Source organism: Lygodium microphyllum, chromosome 5 (assembly GCF_053477565.2).
Source record: "Lygodium microphyllum isolate KBCC chromosome 5, Lygodium_microphyllum_v1.1.10, whole genome shotgun sequence".
Lineage (NCBI taxonomy): Eukaryota > Viridiplantae > Streptophyta > Polypodiopsida > Schizaeales > Lygodiaceae > Lygodium > Lygodium microphyllum.
In genome coordinates, this window is record NC_141139.1 from 148310817 (window position 1) to 148334152 (window position 23336).

General features: G+C 47.6%; 1 protein-coding gene across 1 annotated transcript in view; it reads left to right on the forward strand.

Moving 5' to 3' along the window:
- LOC148036517 (uncharacterized) overlaps positions 1 to 23336 on the forward strand; it is a 307373-nt gene that overhangs the window by 215374 nt on the left and 68663 nt on the right. The window contains exons 13-14 of the mRNA XM_087678942.1: positions 4874 to 5098; positions 5195 to 5281. Of these exons, the coding sequence (XP_087535068.1) occupies positions 4874 to 5098; positions 5195 to 5281 (312 nt within the window). The remainder of the gene's footprint in view (positions 1 to 4873; positions 5099 to 5194; positions 5282 to 23336) is intronic.

Here is a 23336-nt window from a genome sequence, read left to right on the forward strand (position 1 = left end):
AGGCTCCCTTTACGTTTCAACTCCTCTTATTTGAAGCATTCCATTTTCCAGGGCTATATGCAACAGCTGATTGAGAGGTTCTTATTGGACTTCGCCTCTGAGGGCTTGCCTTCATTTGCACGGCTGCTCTCTAATGTGCAGCGGGTTGCTCGCCAATATGGGATCCATCATGCCTCGCTTTGCCGCCGATGTCGACATGCAGCAGAAGACTTACTTGCTTTGGTCCGTTCCTTGCTTCTGGATTCCCCTAATGATGATTTTCTGCTATCTTTGGAGAGGCGGTTGGCCCATCTTATTCAAGTGTTTCAGTTGAAATCTTATCAACAGGCCAAGCTGCACAACTTGACGGACACATTGCAAGATAGCACCTGCCAGTCTCATAAGTTCTTTCTCGCCTTGCATGCGTCTCCGGCTCGCGAAAATATGACCAAACTCCAGGATTCGGAAGGTCGCATGGTCACGGATCCGCAGACCATTGTCACTATGTGCAGAAACTATTTTATGGAACTTCTTGGTTCTTCTTCCTCGCCTTCTAGCCAGGTTACGCATGCCCGCTCGGTCTTCTATCATCTAGTCCGCCAGCAGGTTCCAGTTGATATGCAAGCCACTTTGGAGACGGATATTTGCGAGGAAGAGGTTATGGACGTTTTGTTGCACCTGCCGAAGGATAAAAGTCCTGGCTGGGATGGTCTCACTAATGAATTCTTTCAGACCTCGGCCACGCAGTTGGTGAAGCCATTGGTGGCCATGTTTCAGCAGGTGTGGGAAACGGGGGTCATGCCCTCCTCCTGGAAAGAAGGCCTTATCAAACTAATTCCAAAGGTCCCTTCGCCGTCCAAGTTGCAACACTGGAGACCAATCTCTTTGATGGGCTCCATGTATAAAATCTACTCCAAAGTGCTGGCAAATCGGCTTCACAAGCACCTTCCAGCTATTGTGCATCCTCTCCAATATGGTTTCATTAAGGGCCGCAACATTCTGCATAATATCTTAAATGTGCAAATGGCTATTGACTATGCGCGGCACTCCGGTCAGGAAGTGGTATTGATTCAATTGGACTTGGAAAAGGCGTTTGATTATGTGGACTGGTCTTTCATTGCAGGCCTCATGTCGGCTATGGGCTTTGGTACCCGAATGTCCCGATTGATCTACACCATTAGTGCTGAGGCTTCCTCTAGAGTTATGCTTAATGGTGGGGTTACAGAGCCATTTGTCCTTGCACGCTCGGTCAGACAGGGTTGTCCTTTGAGCCCTCTCTTCTTTGCCCTGGCGACTCACCCGGTCCTTTCAATGTTATCCTCCATGGCAGCCTCTGCTCAGCTGGCCGGGCTGTCTCTTCCGTTGGGTCAGCACTTCGTTAGCCAATCTTTGGCTGATGACACCTTTATGATTTTGCAGGCGGACAGGGACAACATTCGAAGGGCATTAGATGTTTGGACACTCTTTGGTCAGGCCTTTGGGCTTCGCATCAATGCCTTTAAGTCAGCCATTCTCAGTTGTACGGAACCTGATTTACAGTCCTTAGGCTGGCAAGGCCAGGTGGTTTCCCGTGGCTCCATTGTCAGGCATCTTGGATACCCATTGGGGGTGGATGTATGGCCAAAAGACCTGCTGGAGTGGATTTCACAAAAACTGGCGGCGAAGTTTATGTATTGGAAGTCGCAAGCGTGGCCATTCCATGTCCGCCTCAAAGTGGCCCAGACAATCATGCTACCAATGCTAATGTATTTCGTGCCTTTGCTGCCATGGATGCCTACTACTTTGAAGGCCCTCACTCATCCCATCCGTTTCATGCTGTGGAAGAAGGATTCATTGCAGGCCGGCATTTCGTGGATTTCATGGTCACATGCATGTACCCCTAAGCGCATGGGTGGTGGAGCTATTTTGGATGCACACACTCATATGTTAGCTCTCCGTTGGTCCCTTTTTCGTGCCATGTGTGTGGATCATCACCCATGGACCATCATAGCCCGTTATTTTCTTGAGGACAGCGGGCTCCGCTATGGCAACACACGGCTTCGGGCCTCCTGGTGGCATGTCCTTAATGCTGACTCTCGTGTTTCCAGTCCCTCTTCCTCTTTGTTACTGCACTTGGTCGGCTCTTGGAAAGTGGTGCTCCAAAAGGCCCGTTGGCACCCAGTAGGGGACCGCTTGCAGACTAACTCCTTTCAGCTGGAATTGTTGACAGTATCGAGACTCCTTTCATGGGAAGATAAACATCGGCTCAGACCAAGATTTAATCGCATGGCCCGTTTAGGTGTGACGTCGATTGCGGATGCTACCCTTGCCACTCGCAATGTCCTCGTATCGTTTCGGACTGCTCAGCGACTCTTCAAGATCCCGCGTGGATACCGTGATTTATGGGAGTAGCTTTCGTCGGAGCTCCAGGGTAGGCAACCCTTTCCTGCCTTGGCTGTGGATCGCCCTTGGCAAGACTGGGACCTTGCAGGCCGCCTGAGTCTGGAAAAGGCCTCTACTAGTCAGGTGTATCATCTTCTTGTTCAAGATCACCAATGGCTGGGAGAGAAAGCTAATACTGTTTGGGGACTGCGGAAATCGCTGTCATGGTGGCAGAAAACGCTGATGGAGGGCTGGCTAAATAAGACACCTTTCAAATGCAAGGTTTTTCTTTGGCGGGTGATGATTGGTGGTCTTCCTCTGGCCTCGGCCCTTGCCAAGCGTCGCATCTCGAATGGCAATTGTTTCTTCTGTACCACACCGGCGGAATCGGCCCGACATCGTTTTCTCTCTTGCCCGCTCGCCAAGAATATCTGGTCTCTCTTGTCGCACATTTGGCGCGCGGTGGTGGGGTCCTCGCTAACTCCTTTCGACTGGGTTTTTGTGGGCCCGAAGTATCCCGCACCGCCACAGTTGCATGAGAAGATCTTATTTCACTTTTTCAGATATTGGGGATGCTGGCACATTTGGACCATGCGCAATGCTTTTCTCTTTGATTCGGCCTCTAATGTACCGCGACATATTTCCAGGCTTAAAGGGCTCTTGCATTGGCAGCTAGATCTCATCCGACACTCCGACTTGCTCCCTCGGGAGGATTTGCATCCGTGGCATATGGCAATTGTCTCTGGGTCGTTGCCATGATTGGTGTAACCTTTTTAGTGCATTACTACAGGGCTTCCCCACACGTTGGCCTAGGGCCCTCGTATATCTTGTAATCAGAAAAAAGAGAGAGAGAAAGAAAGAGAAAACCTTTCACATGATGGCTTTGTGTCATCATGTATCTTGTAATCCAGTAATCTTGTATTTTTTTCGTAATTAATACAATTACCTTTTACGAAAAAGAGAGAGAGAGAGAGAGAGAGAGAGAGAGTATATTAACGTTTTACGAAAAAAAAGAGTATATTAACGTCTCTAAAAGGCCAATGTGGCCTATGAGACCAAAGCAGTACATACAATGATGGTGTGTTTCTCATCTGGAACGAGAAAAAGATGAAAAACATGCCTATAAAACTGAAAAAGAATAAAATAGTGTCCTATAAAAGGGAAACATGTCAGTGATCTGAAAGTGAGAGTAGAAAAAGGAAAACTCTCCATCAATGATATGTCTGTTCTCTAGGGAGGTGTATCTTTGCGTGGCTGAGGCGTCTCGGCATCTGTCTCCTGTGGCGCTCAATGATGGCTTTAATTTGTCTGTGGTGTGGATGTCTAGGCCTTCGTCTAGGTGGACGTGGGTGCCTAGACCGGCTAAGTGCCACTGCTCTATCCAAAGGGACACCTACAGAAGATGAGGTCCAATGATGATGTACTCCTGTAGGTTGTGTGGCGGTAGTAGTGATATCTGCCATATTCTGTCTTGTATCAGTGAAAAAGTCAGCGACTGCTCTCTGTCTATGTGAGCCGAGTTGTGGGGGCCTCCTACTCCGTAAGCAAGAGTAGAGAGTGAGAGTCAGAGAGAGAGATGCACGATGTTCTTGGGTACAATCTTTTTTTGTGTGTGTACCTCTTTAGGTTTTAGATAGATACATATGAAAGTACAAATGTGCTAAGGGTGTGTTCACACCCATGCACATATAAAAGGCACGATGGCCCTTTATTCCCAACATTTGATGATGAGAAGGCTGAAATGGCCAAGATACCATATGCTTCAACTGTTGGCAGTTTGATGTATGCTATGGTTGCTACACGTCCTGACATTTTCTTCGCCGGACATTGCATCACCACTGCGCATAGCTCACTTCAGATCAAAGGTCTCAAAGCTCATTGGGAGCCTAGCAGGATGTCATATTGGGAATGCTTCTTGCCAATTGGTCTTCAGTGATGAGTGTCCATTTATATTCACTACCTTGGTAGAGGTCTTATCCTCGTTATAGACTCCCTTCTTGGGTGCCGCAGTGACTCTCTCAGAATTGCCACGAGCTATGATAGTTGTTATTCATACTTGCAGGCTTACCATAGTCTGTTTTTCATGCTACAGGATGGTAACCCTCAGAGGTGTTAACCAAAACCACAACCCAGTCCCCCCTGCCCTAGGGCAAAAAAAACAACAAAAAAGTCCAGGCCATGGCTTCTCTCTGCCATTCCACACTCACTACCTTGAGAGGCTTTTCATTTACGTAATGTAGACCCTTCTTCTCCAGCCATGCTGTTGGGCATAAGCTTATTTCCTTGATTTTGAATTATGTAATCAGTCACACTTATTTTGCAGAAAAAGAACTGTGCTCTACCTTACCTCTAAAATGCTCACCTCGATTCTTGGATATTTGAAGATGCACCACCAATCCTATATTTGAAATGCACTATCTAACTGGAAAATATTTATGTTTTCAAAGAGTAGAAAGGGATTTACTGGGAGGACAGAAGCAGAATAACTTCTATGTAAACAACCAACTTGTTTTTGTCCATATGATCATTCTAGATTCAAGCAGTGCAGCTGGATGAGATCATGCAACAACCTGAAAACCCTGAAAAACAACATTTATTTCTCTACGAAACAAAGTCACTTCGTGACACTCAACAAATATTGGATGCAGATCAACTGCAAAATGCATTCTCCTACATCGAGGAGCACTCTCATCCACGGTTGTGGATGAGCTTAGCTGAACGTGCACTTCAGAAACTCGAGCTTTCCATAGCTGAGAAGGCATGTACAAGAACTGGTGTATAATTTGTGGTTTTCATGCTTTCTAACTCTATGACAAGTATATGTAGTTCTAATTTGTGTTTGAAAATAGTGTAGGCTTTTGTTAAGTGTAAAAACTACTTCGGGATACAATTTGTTAAAAGGCTTCACTCTCTGAAAGAAATCGATGAGCAGAAGGCAGAGGTAAAGTTTCAGCTTGTTCTGCTGTCTCCCCTTTCATGAACACTACTTTTAATATGTGATCTTGCTTAATGTCATCATTATTTTTTATTACCAGAGAGAATGATCCCAAATTATAGAGTTATGTGTGTTCTTTTGATGATTAACTCTTTCTTTGAAAAAAGAAAAGAGCCAGCTCTCCCTTAACCTGATATCTTCTCCACTTTCTCCTCTCTCATTCTGCCAATCCTTCAGCCTTCAGCTCCCCTACCCCCCAGAAAAAAGCAACCTTTGCATCCAACTTGGTTTTGCTCCGGATACAAAGCTCGCTATTAGAGATAAACTGGTGGCAATGGACATGTCATCTCTTGTTTATAGACAGGTATGTCCATAAATTCACATTCACACAAGGAAGAAGGCCTGCAAAAGGATGTACAGCAAGGGCAGGAGCACAAGCAGCTGCCATAGCTTTCTCTCAAACCCCAAAACATGCACACACACACATTTTTTCTTTGTTGGAGACTTTATAAAAAATTAATGTTGGTTATAGAAAGGGGCTGAACACTATGAATAACGTGGTCTACAAGTACCAGAAACACTCATAAAAAAAGATCAAATTGAGGTCGATCCAATCCTTCAGTGGTGTGTCTACCAGAGAGAAATCAGTGCAAAGATACTCTAATGTAAGGGTAACCATCCACAATGACATGCTCAAATGTCACCAAGTTGTAGAGTTTCCGAATAGTCCTTAAAGCCCAAAAGAAAACCCAAAAGGAAATGTCAAGTTATTAACCCTTAGAAGGATTGGATGTTTGTCGGCTGGAGGAACTGTGCTTCGACTGGCTGACATCTCGCGAGATTGCGCTTCTTCTCTACTTGTCATATGCTGAATGCTTGGTCATCACTGCTACTATGGGATAGAAAACAGCCTGTGTGCAAGGAAACTGATGGATGGGCTGCCAACAGGGAAGCAGACGAACAGGACTGCGCAGGGTGACTGACGGGATGGCACCTGAAATAATGGAGCAAGCACATGGTTATAATTTCAAGACTCATCACAGCCAGGGAGGCAGGGCAAGCGCACCGTCTCTCTCTCTCTTGACGGTCTTATGTGACGTGCTGGTGTGACATGACGTCATGCTGGTCTGATGTGACGTGACACTGGTCTGACATGGTCGTGCTGGACTGACTGCAAGCTGAGCTCTGGGCATGGTCACGCTGGACATTCTGAACAGATCCTCTCCATGGTCACACTAGATGTGGTAACAACCACCTCCTCTATCCCACCACAGCCGCCTCCTTGGATCACAGCAGCTGCCCTGCTTACCACGCCTCAACCTGCTTTGCCTGCACACTCTCCTCGCTTCCCAGCCATGGATCGCACTTCCTCAGCCTCCTCATCCACCCTTGCAGCCTTTGTAAGATTCCTCACACAGGCAAACTTCATCTCGCCTTCCCCCTCACAACCCCAACAGGCAGACCAGGGGCAATGCCCCCGCACCAACAAACAAGGAAGCACCCGCACCAGAAACACATGGAGCTAGCGTATCGCCTGAGATTGCAGCCGGTCCTCCACCATACCCAGGGGGTTCCAGTGCAGCCCCCCCACACACTCGGTTGATACCTTCCCACCGATCCGCTTCGCTTCGGACACAGAAATGGCACTTATGGAGAGAGTGTCGCGAGAAGGAAAGAGCTGCAAGGGTATCATTGGTTGCCTTACAGAGGGAGGAGGAGAGACGGCCAGGATGCACATGGATAGCTGAGAGGATGCATACTGCTAGGGCAAACATTGACTCCATGAAGGAAGCTAGATCGAAGTACATATTTCATCCGAGAGCCTCTTTTTGGACTCAGTCTGCCGACAGGGTTAATAGGGAGTTTTTCCGCACCACAGGGCCTAAACACTCTAGACAAGGTGTTCAAAGACTCAGAAGAGCTAATGGATCCATTGCACAGGGCCCTCTAGAGGCAAGACAAGGGCCACACAGTACTACACATCCCTAGTAGGATCCACCACTAGACCCCCTGGATATGAGTGAGAGAGAGAGAGAGAGAGAGAGAGAGAGACAAATGCAATTGAGTAGAGAGAGAGAGAGAGAGAGAGAGAGAGAGAGAGAGAGAGAGAGTGTAGGGCTAGAGAGAGAGAGAGAGAGAGAGAGAGAGAGAGAGATCTGACGATGGCGTCCCTGCGTCGCGCCGTCCTGCCCTCACCTGATCCTGCGCGCCCGCTTGTCCCCTTCATCTGCGCTGTCGCAGCGTGAAGTCGTGTCCCTCTCCCTCGAAGCGCCAGTGTTCCGCCCTGTTGCTGCCCGGCGTGACGTCCCGCCCAGTCGCTGACGTGCCCAGTTGCTGCTCGCGTTCCGCCCAGTCGCCTGCAGTCCTGTGCCTCCTCGACCTTCTTTGTGCTTGTTCCCTGCGCCGCTAACGACATCCATCGCGACCTGTTCTTCAAGCCCTACGCCTGCCGCCGCCTTCTTCGCTTGGCGCCCTGTCCACCACCGCCTCTGACGCCCTGTTTTAAACGCCCTGTCCACGGTCGCCCTTGCTGCCCTGTCCCTTGACCTCGACGGATTCCTGCCCGGCACCTCAGCCTGTCCCGTCGACCTTCCGCCCCTGCACGGTGCCAGGTACAGCTCAGCTTTTATTAGCTGTCTTTGCAGAATACACCCCTGGATAGCGCATCTGTACAGACCAGCGGGCGAGAGAGAGAGCGGGCGAGAGACAGGGTCAGTCCTCCTTCAAGATCAAATTGTCATACGATGGCTGGTTTGGATCTGGATTTCATCGACCAAACAGTGGCAGCACTTGGCCCGGATTCTGATGCCGAGGAACCTGAGGACATGGTTCCGTGCAATGAAGAGATGCCCCCTGGTCCTGATATTCAGCCTGCGGGTAAACGTCCCAAGCATACTCCGGAAGAGATAGGTGTTCCTCAGGATCGTTCGTATGCTCAGGTTGCCTCGGATCCTGTGGACTCCCAGGATGTTGACTGGGAGCATTTGCTGGAATTTGCCAACACGTTGCTTGGCGATTACGTTCAACATAATCAGGAAGCCTTTTCCGACTCAGCGCCTGAAGATGTTCTAGACGCCACCGTGGACCCAAAAACTGTCCTGCGCTCCTTTTCAGTATTTTATGATCGCGCTGTGATACTCTTCTTCACTGGTCGAGTCCCCCTGCTTTCCCGTATTCGCCAGTGGCTGCACAGTCTGCTCCAAGGGGAATGTGTTGAAGAGATTTTTGTTGGCTCCCGGGGGTTTTTTGAGGTTCTGTTGAAATCAGAGACGCACCGTGCTGCTCTCCTGTCTAAACTGCCTTTATTTTTTGAACGCCGGTTGGTTCATGTGGTTCCATGGCGTCCAATGGCAGATTTCCAACGTCTGCTGCAACGTGAATGCCCTGTATGGGTAGAAGTGGAAAATTGCCCGGCTGTTTATTGGCCACTCTTGAAGGATGCTATGGCCGCGGTGGGCACTGTTCTCGTCCCTCCCAGTCTCCGGACAGTGAATCGCAACCGCTTGTGTATGCTATGGGACACTGCAAGAAAAAGGCCTGCTTGGTTGCCCCTTAATTGCTCGGGCATGCATCCGTTACACTTTCGATTGAAATGGGGCAATTTCGCAGGGCATTGCTTTTCCTGTGGACAGTTGGGGCATTTCATGGCTGAATGCCCGGAACAGCAACATACCTCCGATGTTGGCCATGCAGCGCTGCCCACGGAAGATATGGTGTGTGATGCCCCGTCACTGGATACTATCCACCAGCCCCAAGTTCAGGCTAAAGGTAAACAACAGCTTTCGGGTCTAGATTCCCGTGCCACTGATTGGGTGGAAGTACGAGCAAAAAAAGGGAACAGGGTTGTTGCTGGCATGGAAAATACTGTGTCTACTCCCTCACAAGATTCCATGCGTACATATATGCGCCGGAAGGAAATGTTGTCTTCTGAGCGCGCTGCCCCTGCTATGGTTTCCTCTGCCCCACGTCATCAGCCTGCCAGGAAAATGTATTCAGATCGTCCAAAGGGTCCCCCTGCTAAGCTGGCGTTTGATGCCAGAGGTAATGTCATTACCCCATGGGACCGTCGTTACCCCCGCTTCAACCCCAAGCCAGCAGATATGCCGTCTACTTCCAAATCTGGTCCTCAGAACTCTTTTGCTGTGTTGGCGGATTTCTTGGACGAGGGAGTCCTGGACATTCTTGCTGACAAGGTCAAATCAAGGCAAGGGGTGCCTCGTACATGATTTGGTTTTAACTACACATGAAAATAGCCACGTGGAATGTGCGAGGCATTTGTTCTCGCCACAAACAACATGCCATGTGGGCGGTATTGCACGAAAATCAGTGGGATGTCCTGTGCGCTGTTGAGCACAAGAGTCACGGTGAAGCCGGAAAAGTAGTGGATTGCAATGGCTTTCGACTGTTCTATGCAGGGACTAAGGCCATGCATTATTCGGGGGTGCTCATGATTGTACATGACAAATATCAGCCTATGCTTATTAAAAATGATGTTCATGGCCGCTTTTTGGTGATTGAAATTTTATTCCAAGGGGAGATCTTATGGTTACTCGGCCTCTATGCTCCGAATGATTCGTTATCTCGTCGGGAGCTTTGGCAGACTTTGCAGACCTCCTTGTCACTTGGTAGACGAGGCTTCTTCATGGGGGATTTTAATATGTGTGTGGATTCTTCCCAGTCCACATCGGAGCATTCGGTGATGGACGCTCCTGAAAGTCGTATGTGGCATGAGTTGGCTCTTTCTGTTCTTAAGCAAGATCTTTGGTCCTGGCTACACCCGTCTTCTACAGGGTTTACTTTCCATTCGGCTCAGTATGCAACAACATGGTCACGACTGGATCGTATGTATATCATGCAGAATGATGACTTTCTTCCTGAGATGCTCGACATCAAAGTGTTGCAGCAATATGCTTTGTCAGACCATTTCCCTCTGCAGCTTGAGCTGCATGCACAACCCGTTGCACCTTTCAAGCAATTTCTGGACCGACTCCCTTTGCGCTTCAACTCATCTTACCTGAAGCATGCACTCTTTCAGGGCTATATGCAGCAATTGATTGACCGATTTCTCTTGGACTTCTCTTCTCAGGGCACTGCGTCTTTTGAAAGATTGCTCTCTAATGTACAACGGATTGCTCGACAGTATGGGATTTATCATGCCTCTCTTTGTCGACAGCGTCGCAAGGCAGCAGAGGATCTGCTGGCTTTGGTTCGTTCTCTGCTGGTCGACACTCCGGATGATGCATTTCTGCTTGCACTAGACATGCGGGTGGCTGATCTTATTAAAGCTTTCCAGTTAAAATCATATCAGCAGGCCAAATTGCAACATCTGACGGAAACTTTGCAAGATAGTGCATGTCAGACCCATAAGTTCTTTCGAGCGCTCCATGCCTCTCCTGCTCGAGAAAATATGACCAGACTGGAGGATGTAGAAGGCCACCTTATCCTGGATCCGCAGACTATTGTGCATATGTGCAGAAATTATTTCCATGACCTTCTCGGTTCCACCTCTCCCCCTTCGGCCCAAATTACTCAGGCCCGTTCGGCTTTTTATGACCTGGTCCGTAATCAGCTTCCGCAGGACATGCAAACTACTATGGAGTCCGATATTTGCGAGGCAGAGGTTATGGACGTCTTGTTACACTTACCCAAGGATAAAAGCCCGGGTTGGGATGGTCTCACTAATGAGTTCTTTGAAGCTTTTGCTACCCAACTGGTGAAACCTTTGCAGGCCTTGTTCCAGCAGGTGTGGGAAACGGGGATCATGCCTTCCTCATGGAAAGAAGGCCTCATTAAACTGCTTCCAAAAGTTCCTTCGCCATCTAAGTTGACACAGTGGCGCCCAATTTCTTTGATGGGCTCAATATACAAAATCTTTTCCAAAGTAATGGCGAATCGGCTCCATAAGCATCTCCCGGCCATTGTGCACCCTCTACAGTATGGTTTTATTAAGGGCCGAAATATCCTGCACAATGTATTGAATGCTCAACTGGCAATTGATTATGCCAGGCATTCCAATCAGGAAGTCGTACTGATTCAACTGGACCTGGAAAAGGCTTTTGACCATCTAGACTGGTCCTTCGTTGCTGAACTTATGTCTGCTATGGGCTTTGGTCCGCGGATGTCTAGTCTCATATACACTATCAGCACTGCAGCGTCTTCGCGGGTCATGCTGAACGGAGGTGTTACTGAGCCCGTTGTCCTTGCCCGTTCTATCCGGCAAGGATGCCCTTTGAGCCCTCTATTTTTTGCCCTTGCCACACATCCAGTTCTTTCGATGTTATCTCATATGGCAGCCTCTTCTCAGTTGGCAGGACTGTCACTTCCCACAGGACAACACTTCATTGGCCAATCCCTGGCGGATGATACTTTTATGATTTTGCGTGCGGACAGGGATAACCTTCGAAGAGCCTTGGATGTTTGGGCCCTTTTTGGTCAGGCGTCCGGCCTTCGCATCAACGCACTCAAATCAGCCATTCTCAGCTGCACGGAGTCCGATTTGCACTCCTTGGACTGGCAGGGTCTGGTTGTTCCTCGTGGCTCCATCGTCAGGCACCTTGGGTACCCTTTGGGTGTGGATGTTCCCCCAAAGCAACTGCTGCAGTGGATTTCTCAGAAAATGGTGGCTAAGTTTATGTATTGGAAATCTCAAGCCTGGCCTTTCCATGTTCGTCTCAAAGTGGCCCAGACTATTATGTTGCCAATGCTCACATATTTCTTACCTTTGTTGCCCTGGACTACTACGACTCTCAATGCTCTTACTCAGTCCATTCGTTTCATGCTATGGAAGAAAGACTCATTGCATGCAGGTATTTCTTGGATCTCTTGGTCGCATGCGTGCACTCCTAAACGCATGGGTGGCGGAGCTATTTTAGATGCCCAAACTCACATGCAGGCACTCCGTTGGTCGCTTTTCCGCGCCATGTGCTCGGATCATCATCCATGGGTCGATATAGCCCGTTATTTCCTTGAGGGCCAGGGGCTTCAACATGGCAATACCCAGATCCGGAATTCTTGGTGGCATGTTCTTAATGCTGATTCGCGGTTCTCCAGCTCTTCTTCGTTGCTGCTCACTCATTTGGTGTGTTCTTGGAAACACGTCCTCCAGAAGGCCCAGTGGCATCCAGCGGAGGATCGCTTGGCTGCTAATTCTTTTCAATTGGAGTTGCTGGCAGTTTCCCGTTTACTTGCATGGGAAGGTAAACAGGACCTCAGACCACAATTCAACCGGATGGCCCGTTTGGGTTTGTCTTCCGTTGCGGATGCCACCCTTGCCAGTCGTAATGTGCTTATATCTTTTCGTACAGCCAGGCGGCTTTTCAGGATCCCTCGTGGTTACAGGCCTTTATGGGAACAGCTTTTGCGGGTGCTCCAGTGCAGACAACCCTTTCCTGCCCTTGCTTCAGATCATCCCTGGCAGGATTGGGACCTACAAGGCCGGCTGACTTTAAGCAAAGCCTCTGCTAACCAAGTGTATCATATTCTGATTAAAGATCATCAATGGCTCGTCACCAAAGTGAATGCTTTATGGGGATTACGTAAATCCCGGTCATGGTGGAGGGAAACTGTCATGGCGGGCTGGTTGAACAAGACACCCTTCAAATGTAAAGTTTTTCTTTGGCGAATGATGGTTGGTGGTCTTCCGCTTGCTTCGGCTCTCTCCAAGCGACGAATCTCCAATGGCCACTGTTTCTTTTGCACCACTGCTGTGGAATCTGCCCGCCACCGATTTATTTCTTGCCCCATCGCAAAGAAAGTCTGGTTATTTATGTCGGCTGTCTGGCAGGGAGTGGTTGGTTCCACCCTGCGCCCCTTTGATTGGGTTTTCGGTCAGCCCAAATACCCCGCTCCTGCACAGCCACATATGAAGCTCGTGTATCATTTTCTTCGATATTGGGGCTGCTGGCATAACTGGACCGTTCGGAATGCTTTTCTTTTTGACTCCGCCTATAATATTCAGCGGCATATTGCTAGGCTTAAGGGCCTCTTGTATTGGCAGTTGGATCTTCTCCGGCATTCTGATTTGCTCTCTAGGGAGGACTTACGCCCCTGGCATAGGGCAATTTCCTCTGCATCTTTGCCATGAAGTTGTAACTTGTAGCACTTAGAACCTCTTCACATGATGACGTAGACTGTCGTCATGTATCTTGTAATCAAGTAGTCTTGTATTTTTTTCGTAATTAATATAATTACCTTTTACGAAAAAAAAAAAAGAGAGAGAGAGAGAGAGAGAAAGATATATTAACGTCATGGCATATGGCAATTTCCTCTGCATCTTTGCCATGACGTTGTAACTTGTAGTACTTAGAACCTCTTCACATGATGACTTAGATTGTCATCATGTATCTTGTAATCAAGTAATCTTGTACTTTTTTCGTAATTAATACAATTACCTTTTACGAAAAAAAAAAAAAGAAAGAAAGAAAGAAAGAAAGAAAGATATATTAAAGTCTACATAAGGCCAATGTGGCCTATGAGACAAAATCCAAAGTACATCCATGTCTAATGTCATCTCATTAGTAAGGTAAAGATAACATTACAAATAAGTGGGTGGCCTATGAAACAATACTGAAAATAACTATACGATGGGACTATACTAGGGTTGGAACCGTGTGTAGCGTTGTTCCATCGATAGAAAAGAAAAGGAAAGGAAAGGAGAACCGAATCTGATAAAACCATGTACAAAAGTGTGGTGGAGACTATGGGCTGTAGCTGATCTCAAGATCTGCACATGATCTCAGCTATGATGTGGTCCCTAGTAGCTGCTTCACTGATATGCCTGGTGGTGAGTCTTCGGTGTCTCGTGATATTGGGCCTAATCCGATTGTGGTGTGGCCTCCTCGGACGTAGTCTTGGTAGACAGGGTTGTCATCCTTGACAAAGGGAAATGGCTCTATCCAATGTGACTCCATGGCATGGCCTGTAAGGTGTCTGGTGGGGTGGCTCTGTCTCTGCTAGGTTGGTAATGTCAATAGGGTCGGCTTTGTAGAAGATTTATGTCGCTGCTCTCTATGTGTGTCTCTCTGGATGAGTTGGCCTCCTATCTCGCAGTAGTGCAGTTCGGCACCTCTCAAGCTCCAAGAGGAAAAGAGCTAGGCATCTCTGATCCTCGTACTCCATGGTGGGACGAAGGGGTCCAAATCCATCATGAAAGAGGCAGTGGTACCATCCTCATATGTCATAGTATACTGTGTATCTGCATATGTAGTGTTCCTCCGTCTTAGGCTCTCGACCACAAAGCTGGCAAGTCCTATTCTCTACTAGGGTATTTGTCCATCTGTCTGTCTCCATCTGAAGCCTATGTCAAGAGGTGCGAATCTGTCCAATAGCAACCCGTACGCTATGGGAGAGATAGGTGTCCATATATGCTGGCCGAATAGTGAAACCATCATCAGAGAGACACAAGAAGTGACTCCTGTAGAACTCCATCCTCCATCCTAGAGGGAGTGGTGGATGGATCCATTTCCTTGCTATCTCAATCCTCAAGATATCAGCTCTGATCACCTGGTTTAGCTCTGATCAGCTAAGAGAAAGTGTAGGGCAGTCAAGGCTGTAATCCAAAGGTGGAAGACGGTCAATATCCAAACCATGTAGGCTCATCCAAATGGCCATCTGTGAAAACCAACAGTTCTTCTCACCTCCTACTACTAGTTGTCTAGATGAGGTTGGTGCCAATCTAGAGTATCTATGGCGTGGAAGTTCCCATAGTCTATGCCAAAAGGGCACTGCCCTGTAGAATGCCTCCATAACTATAGGTGTTGCCCCTAGCTCTGCTCTGACAATGGATGTGGGATGGAGGGCTTACTCCTAATCATGCATGCTATCATCATGATCAATGGCCTTTCCATGCTATCCCAATCCAACCATCATAATAATCCCTCTCTACTCCAATCTGATCAATGAGTGGGCTAAGATACCTGTGGTACAAGCTGCAACCCCATACCTGTGCTCCATATAGTAATGTAGGTGTGACTAGGGTGTCAAACAACCAGAGTTTGGTGCGGGGCTTCTGGAATTGTATGTGAGCACATCGACTCTCAAGTGCCCCTAGTGATGCGTATCCATGTGTTTGGTCTTCCCTGTTGAGAAACATGGATCTAGAGCATGGCTATGGTGGTTCAAAGACGGGAAGAAAACTCATGTAGACATAGACTTAGACACTGACTGTCACACAAGTGAATTAGGTTCCAAGATTGAGACTTGGACTCATAAACACAATCTTGTGTATGTGGACAATGACATTGACACTTCACTGAAAAGAAAAGAGTACTATCATTGCATTAAGAAAAGGAAGCAAGTACAATGCTTTATAGGAAAGTAGGAAACTGCAGTAGGCACCACTGTGCATCTGGGATAAGTAAGCTTGCATATCCTTGGCTCTGAAGCTCCATACAAAGAGGCTGTTTAGTGAGTGTGATTGCTGATTCTCAACACCCCTCCTCAATCACAACTAGAAAGGCACAAAGTGTGTAGAGGCTATAATGAGAACCACGTGCAAAGTGTGGGCACACCACAAACATGGTAGACACCAGAGGCTGTCGCAGAAAAGGCTAAGTGTGGGCACCAAAACATGATGGACATCCAGAGGCTGTAACCGGGGCCTCACAAAGTGTACAGGGACTGTAATGCCAAGTTACATGAGGAGTTTATAAAGCTTATGGCAAGAAGTATTAGGGCAAGGAAATACAAGGCTTTTAAAACAGTCTATCAGAGTAATGAGAGTAGAAGGACTGATGAGTCTTGTCCTTCCGATCCTGGTGGTCTTCATCTTCATCTTCTTCTTCATCTTTTGGTCCATGGTCTTCTTCTTCTTTCACAGCTGCAAGATAGGCCTTTTGGGACCTCTTCCTAGCATGACAGAACTTCTCAGTATGTCCGGTCCTTTTGCAGAAGTCACAGAAGAGCGATTCCTTTTTACCTTTGTATCTGTTGTTTACATATAACATTTGTTCATCCTTTGAAGTGCTGGGCTCTTCTTTGCTTTTAAGTGTCTTTTCTTCCTCTAGCAGAGAGGCTTTAATATCAACAAGTTGAGGATCAGGCATGTTGGTTAGAGTGGTTGATACATTATCATAAGCAGGAGGCAGACTTTTTAACAAGACACCAATACAAATATCTTCATCCATTTTTAGCTTTATTCTTGCAAGTTGAGTAAGCAGGCTTTCCATGTAGTTCAGATGGGATGCCAGGGATGTATGAGGCTTTATATCAAGTTGGAAAAATTCAATTAATAGACCATACTTAGACGACTTTGACTGTGCACCAAATAGGGTATCCAATTTATCCCAAGTGTCATGGGATGTGTCACAGGCATCCACATGATGAATGTAGCTGTCGTCCAATTCTAGTTTGATGATGGCTTGTGCCTTGTCATCATTCTTCTGCCAAGTAACTGCAAGGTCCGCATCTTGAGGTTTCTTCTCTTTGCCATTTGTGATGGCCCAAAGACCCTTCTTCATCAGGATGAGCTTGATGCGGGTTTGCCAAGTGTGAAACCCGACTCCTTTGAATCGAGCATTTGGAGAGTCTTTTCCCATGTTGAGGTTGCTAGATCAGCAGCAAATCAACTCCATAATTCTGAGATTTTATCACTGGAAGAGCAAATTACAATGTGTCAAGAGACACAGGTAATGACAATGTGAGAACACACTATGTTTGTGTTGATGTTAAGCTTGAATCTTTTTGTTCGGGGTCGTTCGGTCGTCCTTCGGGCATGGCTCCGATACCATGTTGAGAAACATGGATCTAGAGCATGGCTATGGTGGTTCAAAGACGGGAAGAAAACTCATGTAGACATAGACTTAGACACTGACTGTCACATAAGTGAATTAGGTTCCAAGATTGAGACTTGGACTCATAAACACAATCTTGTGTATGTGGACAATGATATTGACACTTCACTGAAAAGAAAAGAGTACTATCATTGCATTAAGAAAAGGAAGCAAGTACAATGCTTTATAGGAAAGTAGGAAACTGCAGTAGGCACTGTTGTGCATATGGGATAAGTAAGCTTGCATATCCTTGGCCCTGAAGCTCCATACAAAGAGGCTGTTTAGTGAGTGTGATTACTGATTCTCAACATTCCCAAGGTTCACTATGAGGTCTTTATCTCTACAGAAGATGTGCAAACCATCTAGATGGCACTGCAATCCCTCCAGTGAATTTGAAATGAGAACAATATCATCTGCATACATTAATATCGGTATCAGTCAGGTTGGCTCCAGCTCCTCCTCCTCGGTCTATGTAATCAGACACTTCATCTATGTATAGACCAAGCAATGTGGATGAAAGTGTGTGTTCATACATGACCTGTCACTACCTCATATAATGCATAGACACCCCATCATATACCCTCTGGTACTCCAATGTCCTACAATCTTTGCATGATGCGTGTACGAGGCACTGTATCAAAAGCTTTGTGAAAGTCTACAAAGCAACAATAGATCCTCTTGTCTTGGGCTCGACCCTCCTCAATAATGGCTCTAAGTGTGAGAATATGGTCCAAGATGGTATATCCTCATCTGAAACCTGCCTGTCCTTGTGCTCCCTTGCCTTGTGTTTCAGCCCACTCACTAAGCTCATGCTCTAATATAGATCCATATATCTTGGCCAAAGTATGACTGATCATGATAGTCCTGTAGTTGCTAGGAATCAGGGGATCACCACTTTTAAATAGCAGATTTATAGTATTGTTTGACCAACTCATAGGGAAACCTTCACATACTGCTCTATTGAACATATGTGCTAATATGGGTGCTAATATATCACAAGTATGTGAGAAATGTTCTGCTACTAATCCATCCTCATCATGTGCCCTCTCATTTTATAATCTATAAATTGCATCCCTAACCGACCAACTCATAGGGAAACCTTCACATACTGCTCTATTGAACATATGTGCTAATATGGGTGCTAATATATCACAAGTATGTGAGAAATGTTCTGCTACTAATCCATCCTCATCATGTGCCCTCTCATTTTATAATCTATAAATTGCATCCCTAACCATTTTCCATGTGAAGAAAGACCGCTGTGTTGGCCTACAAGCTTGTGGGGGCTACATAGATGGCTGTCCTGGCAAGTCATACAATTGTCTACCATAGTCAAGCCAAGCATCTGGTGATGTAATCTGTATGGGGGGCTGTCTTTCATGAAACATATTCCATGCTCTCTTGCTATCCCGCCCCAAAAATAGTTGATATATCTCTGCTTCTGCTTTCGCTAATAAGTAGTCTCGTTTCTTCTTCCACACAAGGCATTTGAAGAATGCCTTTGCTTGTTGGCGATGTGTCCGAGTGCCTAGCTCCACTTCTCTATGTAACCGAGCTCGAGTGACTCTACACTCATCATCATACCAGCTATTTTGGGAAGCAGTAGATCATGTGGGTCTGCATTGGGGCAAGATGTGTGGGAATACATACACGGCTTATCCATGTATGGCCTCTGCTAAATCCCTTCTACATTCTTCCAATGATCTACTCAAGTCCAATGTATGTAAACTGGTCTACAGAGAACCACTGTAGATGTGTGAGGTGTCTTTTGTAAAGTAGTATTTGGGATGTTTAGGGAGGCATGGTGTTTAATGTTTCATATGTACACAAGAGAGCATGAATGTCAAAATAGCATGATCTACTACTATGCCAATTTGTCTCTTAGATATCTTAAAGTTTTGGGCGTCTGGTATCAATGCTTGTGAGCCTATCAAGTAGTCCACAGAACTTGCCCCTCCTTTGTGATTCCAACATGTCAAATTGTCAGATCCTGGCCATTGTGGTAGACCTTTAAAGATGGCTAGTCTATGTGCACTTTCCAAAGTCAATAGATGTGTCTCATAGGTACTCACTTCTAATGACCCATATGAGAGAGAGAGAGAGAGAGAGAGAGAGAGAGAGAGAGAGTGGCAGAGTACGCAAAAGGTGGTTATAGACAGGTTGAGCAAACATCTAATGGCCCATTTTACAAAGGAGTTGGAGGAGGCACTTCGGGCAGTACCCTCAAGCAAGTGTCCAGGGGAAGACGGAGTACATAAGTCCTTCTTTGTGAGCTACTAGGATCTTATTAAAACAGGCCTTCACTCAGCCTTTCAGGAGATTATGGCATCAAGCACTATGCTAGAGAGACTTTTTGAGGGGTTGATTCATCTTATCCCCAAAGGAAGTGGAGATAGATTGGAGATCACATAGTGGAGACCGATCGCCTTGCTTGGAATTGCCTATAAGATCCTCGCTAAGGTGATTAGTCTCAGGCTAGCACTGTTGAGGTTAGATATTATATACCCCACTCAAACAAGGTTCGTCTGAGAGCACAACATCTTGGACAACATTTTCACCTTCTCGGAGACCACAGCTTTGGCTAGATCCAGAAGGAGGCAAGACCTTATTGTGCTACTTCTCGACTTTGAGAAGGCATTTGATCATGTGGATTGTGAGTTCTTGGAGGGCATAATGCTAAGGATGGGTTTTCCAGAGCAGTGGGTCAACGGAGTAGCAGCTCTCTATTCTTCAACACATAGCCAGGTCATGACTGGAGGGGCAAGAGGAGATAGATTCACCATTCATAGATCACTTAGATAGAGATGTCCACTAGCTCCTTTTTTGTTTTAATTTTTAGCAGAGTCCATGAGTTTCTTCTTGAGAGACAGATCTACAGGTATCAAAGGCATCTAGCTACCTATCCTTGAATTTGAGGAGCTTCGTGATGTGGATTTTGCTGATGATACAGCAGTTTACTTGGATGGGAATGAGGGCAACTTTAGAGCCTTTGTAACAGACATGGGAGCATTTTGCAGAGCATTTGGAGCACTAATTAATTGGCAACAAATCCTATGGATTTTGGGCATGCGGCACTAGATAGCGAGAGTGGTGACCACATGAGGATTTCTCATGGGTTCCTCGTAGGACCACTGTGAGATATCTCGAATGCCATGTGGGGATTGACATTACCTCAGAGCAGTAGCTGGCACCCCTCCTTTTGAGCATTAGACATAAGCTTTTATATTGGAGAGCTCGGTGAGACTCTCACTGGCAAGAAGAGTAGTGGTTGCCAACCAAGTTCTTCTCGCGACCATGTGGTATATCACTTCTTGTTGGGCATTCTCTAGGCTATGCATAGGCGAGGTGAAACACCTCATCGGGAACTTCATTTGGTCAGGAGGAGATGGGAGTCAACCAGAGCGAAGGTGGCTTGTGTTAGCCTGCTCTTTTTCAGTCTCAGTCTGTCATCTCCTGGTTGTGAGCTCCTGTCAAAGTCTGACAGGAGACAGAGGAGCTCTGTCAGGACATTTTCTGTTCAGCATGCAGTCCTGGTTTTGTTCCAGCCCAAACTGGGCTGTTTTTGTGCTGACTGCCCATTTTTCTGGGCAGTCGGCCAGATCTGGCCATAGTCGGCGAGATCTGGCTGGTCGGCCAAATCTGGCCAGGTCGGCCAGTTTGGCTGGTCGGCCAGTTTGCTGGCCTGGGGGCTATGTATAGCAGCCCCCCCAGTCAGTCCAGTATTGTTCTCTGCAGGTACAGCACTGCTCCCTCCATCTCCGTCTCCAGCATTGGTGCTGCCTCTGCCTCCAGTCTGTCCTGGTTCCCTCACTGACGCTCCGGGCTGCGTGCAGGGACTGTTCTGTCCATTCCAGTGTATTCAGCATTCATCTTAGTCAGTGCAGACTTTCTTCCTTCATTCTCTGCTTTCTCTCTCCTCTCCTCTGTGTTCGTGTTCTTCTTCCGCTGCGCACTCTCACATGGTATCATCGCCTGATTGAGAGCACGGAGGACGACCTTCAGGAGAGAAATACCTTACTGCTGCTGCCAACAGATCCACAACAGCCAGGCGACTGCTTCAGGCGGCTGCCACCAGATCCATCCCAGCCAGGCGACTGCATCAGGAGGCTGTTCAGCCTGCGTTTGCTGTCCACGCTGACTGCAGGGGCTGCCACGTCATCCAGCGACACAGCAACCCTGAGTTTGCAGCCAGGCGGCCTCTACTGCTGCTGGGCGACCTCCCTACAGGCTGTGTTTTGCAGCTCTGCAGGTCGCCTCCACCCCAGGCTGCTCCTTTCCTGCTGGCGACCTCTGTCCGGGCTGTTTTCCTGGTGCTGGTGGTCTCTTCTCTGGTGTTCGACATCAGTATTCTTGTGTTTTGCAGATCCAGGTGTTTGTAGGCACTCTCTGCCTGCGTCTTGGTGGTTGGTGACCACATTGCGGGTCCTATTTCGACAGCGACACAACTTTCTTTGGTATTTTGCAGATTGGAAGATGTCTTACCAGTTTTCAGGCTTTGAAGACTCAGAGGATGAGCTTCTCTCTCATCATTCCTCTGAGCGGAGGCGGGATTATCGTGAAGTGCGACATCGGGAAGAACCTCCTCGCACTTGTCCTTCTTCAGTCCATGCATCTCAGAGGGTTCCATCTACTGCGAAGGTTTCTTCAGTGAAGACTGCATCAGATGTGCGGATGCCTTCCTTGATTCCCTCTATACAGATGCCGATTCTCCCTTCCTTTCCGAAGGACGATAAGTTGGATGGTTCCAACTACTCCCTATGGTCCTGCAAGGTGGCTTGCATCCTTGATACCTTTGACCTTTGGGAGCTTGTTTCTTCGCCCATCGACCGACCCCCTGTGGATTTGTCCGATGGCACCTCTATGGACCGTGCAGCCTTATGGGATAGGCTCAACTCACGAGCCCGTTCCTTTCTTTTTATGAGTCTACATGATTCTGTTCTTGTACATGTTCACAGGTTAAAGACCGCGGCGGAGGTATGGACAAAGCTTGCGTCTTTGTATCAGCACAAGACATTTGCCCACAAGATTTCCCTGGAGAAGAAGTTGCGGATACTCAGTCTTGATGGTTCTTCTTCCATGAAGGAGCACATCACGAAGATGGAGCATATGCGAGGCGAGCTAGCCTCTCTTGGTCGTCTGATATCGTCTGAGGATATGGCGATGATTCTGTTGGCTCAACTGCCATCACCCCGTTATGATGTCTTCTACACCAGCCTCATCATTTCGAGGACCCGTGAGACACTCCTATGGGAGGAGCTTTCCCCGCTTGTCTTGGAGCATGACGAGCGACTCAAAGAGGTGGGAGCCAGTGGCTCCACCAAGGCATTTACGGCCGGCACAGGTGGCGGCAAGAAGAAGAAACAAAAGAAGGAGAAGGCCAAGGACAAGAAGGATGCGAAGGAGAAGAAGCCCAAGTGTCCCCATTGTGGGAAGGGCACTCATCCCGAGGAGAAGTGTTGGCAGAAGTATCCCCATTTGAAGCCTAAGGAGAAGGACTCGAAGGCGGCCCCAGCCACAACAGAATCTGCGTTTGTGCATCTCTTTGTTGAGGAAGACACTGCCCTAGCTTCTACCACTCAGGAGAAGCCTTGGCTCGTCGACAGTGGAGCATCTTCACATATGACCTTCCGTCAGGATTGGCTTCAGGATCTTCGTTCCAGAGGGTGTACAGTCACCATTGGTGACAATTCTACAGTTCCTGTTCGAGGCGTGGGGACTTTACCTATGTTTTCTGACAGGCGGTCTTCCTCCGCCAAAGTTCTCTATGTCGCTGATTTGGGTTTTAACCTATTATCTGTGCATGGTCTTACTCAGCTAGGTACCCGAGTCATTTTTACACAGGATGCAGTCACAGTGGAGGATGCTTCTACAGGTGATGCTCTTTGGACAGGTACTCAGGAGGGTGGGCTTTACACGCTCACAGCCTTGGCTGCGCGGACTCTCCATGAGCTTGGGCTGCTTTGGCATGCTCGGTATGGTCATTTGAACCTCGATTCACTTCGCCGGGCTTCTAGGAGGAAGATGGTGGAGGGCCTTCCTGATTTCCCTCCTCTTCACACTTTATGCCCTAGCTGCTTGAGGGGCAAGCAGCACCGGCAGCCTCACCTGCAAGTTGCTACTAGGCGGGCTACTTCTCCGCTTGAGTTGGTTCATACCGACCTTTGCGGACCTATGGGCACGGCCTCCCTTGGGAAGGCCAAGTATTTGATGCTGATTGTGGACGACTTTAGTCGTTATGTGTGGCCTTATTTTTTGGAGTACAAGAGCGAGGCGTACTCCCGTTTCTGTGAGTG